General features: G+C 37.3%; 2 protein-coding genes across 2 annotated transcripts in view; one reads left to right on the top strand and one right to left on the bottom strand.

Annotated features, from left to right (window-relative positions):
- The window catches only part of LOC117134835 (UDP-glucuronosyltransferase 2B10-like), a 6405-nt gene extending 6305 nt beyond the window's left edge, over positions 1–100 (top strand). Inside the window, exon 3 of the mRNA XM_033293920.1 lies at positions 10–100. Within this exon, the coding sequence (XP_033149811.1) occupies positions 10–100 (91 nt within the window). The remainder of the gene's footprint in view (positions 1–9) is intronic.
- A 21-nt stretch (positions 101–121) lies between these two features.
- LOC108602016 lies at positions 122–786 on the bottom strand. Its single transcript, XM_033293919.1, has 3 exons — positions 543–786; positions 206–488; positions 122–128 (listed from the first exon to the last, which is right to left on the bottom strand). The coding sequence occupies exons 1-3, from the start codon at positions 784–786 to the stop codon at positions 122–124; spliced, it is 534 nt and encodes a 177-aa protein (XP_033149810.1).
- Positions 787–4444: the final 3658 nt, after the last annotated feature.

Below are 4444 nucleotides of genomic sequence, written 5' to 3'. Positions count from 1 at the left end.
ATTGAGCAGCACCAGCGCCGTATTGCGAAGCATTTCATCAAAGCGCTGCTTGTTGTGTGGAAAGTACTGCTCATACAGCTGCTGCTGCTGTGGCAAGTAGCGCCATTGCCGTAGCAACTTTTCATATGCTGTGAATAGCAAGTTCTGCGCACGTTCGTACATACTCATGCGATCGCTAAACTTGAGCAGCGCATGTGGCACATACGAGAGCGGGGAGGGTGTGCCCACCAGCTCAGTTGTCCAGCTGCTGGCACCAAAGCTGCTTAGGGCAATCAGCGGCGCCTTAAAGTGCTCAGCAAATCCCAGCTGCGCTTCGTTTAAGAAAATCTCACAGATAACCGCATCATAGCTGCGCTTCTCTTGCAGCAGCTGCTGCACTGCAGGCTCTGCCAGCAAAGTGCGTGTGAGCTTCAGGCCCAGTGCATGAAAAAGTGGCATACGTTTTATCATAGGCACATTCATTCTTTGTAGAATTTTTGCCTTGTCAACTGCAAATTATTATCAGTTCAATTATTTGCCGATAAGCTCTACGTGACACTTACCAGCCATAGCGCTAATAATACTCGGCGTAGGTATATCTATTAAGCCCTTCATAGGTTGCTGCTGTGGAAATGCTGAAATTAGCGTCACCTCATGTCCAGCAGCTACCAGTCCCTTGGCCAAGGCTTCACCCACATAAAAATGCGACTTGGCAGACGTCGTGAGCACCATTAGATAGGAATAGCTCAGCACATGGCCAGCACTAAGCAGCAGCAAGCCGGCCAAGCTAAGCAGACAGCACTTCATGTTGTTAGCTGCTTGAACGCCAAGTGAATACAAACAGGCACAGCAAACTCATTGCTGCTGATAATAAAACCAACGATAACTAAATAAAAGATAATGGCAAAATTTGCTTGTAAGCAGCATTGATTAATAAAAAATATTTATATGCAACTTTGGCATTGTTTGTCTAGCAAAAAACAAATCAACAGCAAATTCAGCGAGCGACATATGTAGGCGCCAAAGTTTTTTTAGCTCATATAACAATGCCCACGTGCCCACTGATTGATTTCGAAATAGAATGTCAATGGAAAACAAACAAAATTTGAATGCCGAGTAGGGTAAATTCAAACAGGCATTAGAGCATAAAATTAAACACACACACAAAATAGACTCGCATACACACAGCAAACGCTTCAAGGTGCAAACGGCTACGAAATGAAGGAAATGAAATGCCAAAAAGACAAAGTTTCCGTTGCCAGCAAGTAAACACGCTCATACGTATGTGTGTGTGTGTGTGTGTGTGTGTGTGCAGTGACATTGAAAGCCAAAAAAAAAAAAAATATGAATAAACACGTGAGCGCATAATATGTGAGCCAAAAGTTAGCTTTCCAAAATGAAACTTTTACTGAAAGTGAAAAGTAAATTTACGCAAAAGTCAGCGCTCAACCAAATACGCAAGAAACGAAATGAAAGTACTCAAAGAAACTTTTGTGCCATGGCAAGAATATGAAATGACAAAAATGCGAAATGAAACGGAAGTTCAAGTTGATTTGTTTGCAAGCAAAGTCACAGCACTCATGCCGCCATATTGGCAGCCATGTTGACGGAAGTGGAAGTTGCAGCATTTCAATCGCGCGCCTGATGAAGTTACCACACAATAACAAATAGCTGGGCGCGCACAAATAAATTTAGCATAACAATAGCTTGCAATTTGTCGTACGTGGCGTATGCGTAATATGCTTATGATTTAAACATAATCGCCAGGAACTTTTAGTTGCGCGTATTTAAGCACGCGTGGCGTTTGTTGTTGTGGCATGCATATGACACTTTTGCGTTTGGTAAGCGTTTGCCGCAAATCTTGAGCTCATTCCCTATTCATGTTGATTCATGACCAGACACTGCGGTCCTTAATGGCGCAGTAACGTAATTAAAAAAGGCATTGCGGCTACAACACTCTTTTTATTATATGAAAAACGCACACACAGACACACACACACACACACACACACACACACAAATGCACTCGTTTATAGCCATATTGCGCTTAAAATGACAGTTGCAGTTGCAGTTTCCTCCACACACACACACTGACAATGTCCTGGGGCCTCACAGCTGCCTGCAGCATGGTTGCTGCCCATTGACTGCGGCAGCAGCAGCAGCAGCGTGTAAATTGATTGCGATTGTTGAGTTGATTGGCAGGCGAAATATGCACAGACACAGACACACACACACACAGTTACACACACACACATACTACCAACAGTGTCTGCGTGCGACACATACAAACAAAAACTTCGCTTTGTGGTTTGCATTGTTGTTATTTTTGGCTTGCTGCTGCAGCTCGTTGTTGAGCTTTATTTTTTTCCACGAGCATTTATTTTTTGGCTTGTCGTTTAAATTAAGTTCGTTTCATTGCAGTCCTTTTGCTTTTTTTTCTATAGATGCTTTTAACACGCGCAATTTTCAAGATGACAGATAGTTTACTGCATTGGTTAGAACAAAGGCACTTTTATATATGTGTGTGTGTGTGTGCTTAGTATGATTTCGTTTTCTGATTGAATAATTCATTTGCTTCATACTTGCATTCAGCTGCACATAAACAAACAGTTAATAATTATTACTTGTTAACAAGAATATTCAACAAAACTTGACTTCAACTATTCACAACAACTTCATCTATTAGCATAGTTCCATAGCTGAATAGACATATTAGACTGGAACATACTTGCCAATGAAACTATTGCCAGTATAAATATATTCATACATTTTGGGCATGATTAGAAAGAATTGTCCTAGTCCATTTGACGTGGCTATGTAGTTTAATGCAAAACCAGCACAAACGCAGAGTAATAATTGTTTCTAAGCCAAATTGCATATCTTTTATATAAGCACAAGCAACTTCCATGTGACAATATAATTTATACACTTGGCCTTTTAGGCAATAGTTTTATTTACAGAATTCAATAAATTCCCATTGCCAGTATAAATATATATAAATATATTCATACATTTTGACAATGATTATATATGCATTTTTTATTTGTTTTCCAAGTTTGCCTGAGCCATAGCAAAAACTATTCCTGGTGCAGCAGCACAGATGCAGAGTAAAAATAGTTTCCAAGTCATGTTTAAGATTGATTTAAAATTCAAAAAGCATTCCATTTATATAGCTTTAGCTTTTCTATATTTACAACTGTATTGAATATAAGCTGACCTTCAATTTCGTAACAGGTATTGAACTGTAACGAATAACAGAGCCTAACTAATTTCGTTTTATATAAGCACAAAAAACTTCCGTGTGATAATATAATTTATACACTTTGCCATTTAAGCAATAATTTTATTTGCGTAATGAATTCAATAAATTATGATTGCCAGTCTTAATATATATAAATATATTCATACATTTTGGCAACTGCATTTTTTTTTAGTTTTTCAAGTCAACCGGAGCAACCAAAAAAGCAACACCTGGGGCAGCAGCACAGATGCAGAGTAATAATAGTTTCCAAGTCATGTCTAAGATTGATTTAAAATTAAAAAAGCATTTCATTTATATAGCTTTAGCTTTTCTATATTACAACTGTATTGAAATTGACCTTCAATTTCGTAACAGGTATTGAACTGTAACGATTTACAGAGCCTAACTAATTTCGTTTTATATAAGCATGTGTGATAATATAATTAATAAATGTATATTTTATTTATAGTTATTGATATTTGTAACAGCTGCCTGAGCGGAAAATTAAATACCTACTTAGAAGCAAATAAGTCAACTTTATATAGGCGAATAATTGTGTAACATATATGAGAAGGAAAATATGAGAACAGCTCTCTATCTTTCAGAAATGTCGCTGAATACCAATAAATTATTTCAGTCAGCAGTGATAAACTAAAGCTTATTTACTTAAAAAATTAAAACTTTATAAGAATTATCAAGTAGTAATTGTTGTTTATTCAGCAATTTTATTGGTGCAGTATTTTTTATTGCAGAATGAATTCAATAAATTACATTTCGGCAATAATTATATTATATTATTTTTTTTAGTTTAACGCACAGTCTGGCCGAGCCATCCCAACTCTTATCCTGGTGCAGCAGCAACAGATGTAAGAGTCATAATTAGTTTTTTTCCAACTCTGGTCCTAAGATTGATTTTAAAATTAAAACAGCATTTGCGATGCGAGGCGGCAGGCAATGATGTCTAAATTGTGAGGCCAGACAAATTTGAGCTGTATCGAATTACTGAGCCTAACTAATTGTCTTTTATTTAAGAACATGAAACTTCCGTGTGATAATATAATTTGTACGCCTTCTTTTATATATGAGACAGGCAATGATGTGTAAGTTGTATAGCCTGACTAACTTGAGCTGTAACGAATTACAGACCACAACTAAATGTCTTTTATATGTTCCGTTTGTAAAAGTTAACATATTTAACCAAATCGTTTCATATTTTCTTAGCTT

Source organism: Drosophila busckii, chromosome 3R (genome assembly GCF_011750605.1).
Source record: "Drosophila busckii strain San Diego stock center, stock number 13000-0081.31 chromosome 3R, ASM1175060v1, whole genome shotgun sequence".
Taxonomy (NCBI): domain Eukaryota; kingdom Metazoa; phylum Arthropoda; class Insecta; order Diptera; family Drosophilidae; genus Drosophila; species Drosophila busckii.
Note: the sequence above shows the minus strand (reverse complement) of the source record. Positions and strands in the feature narration are given on the sequence as shown.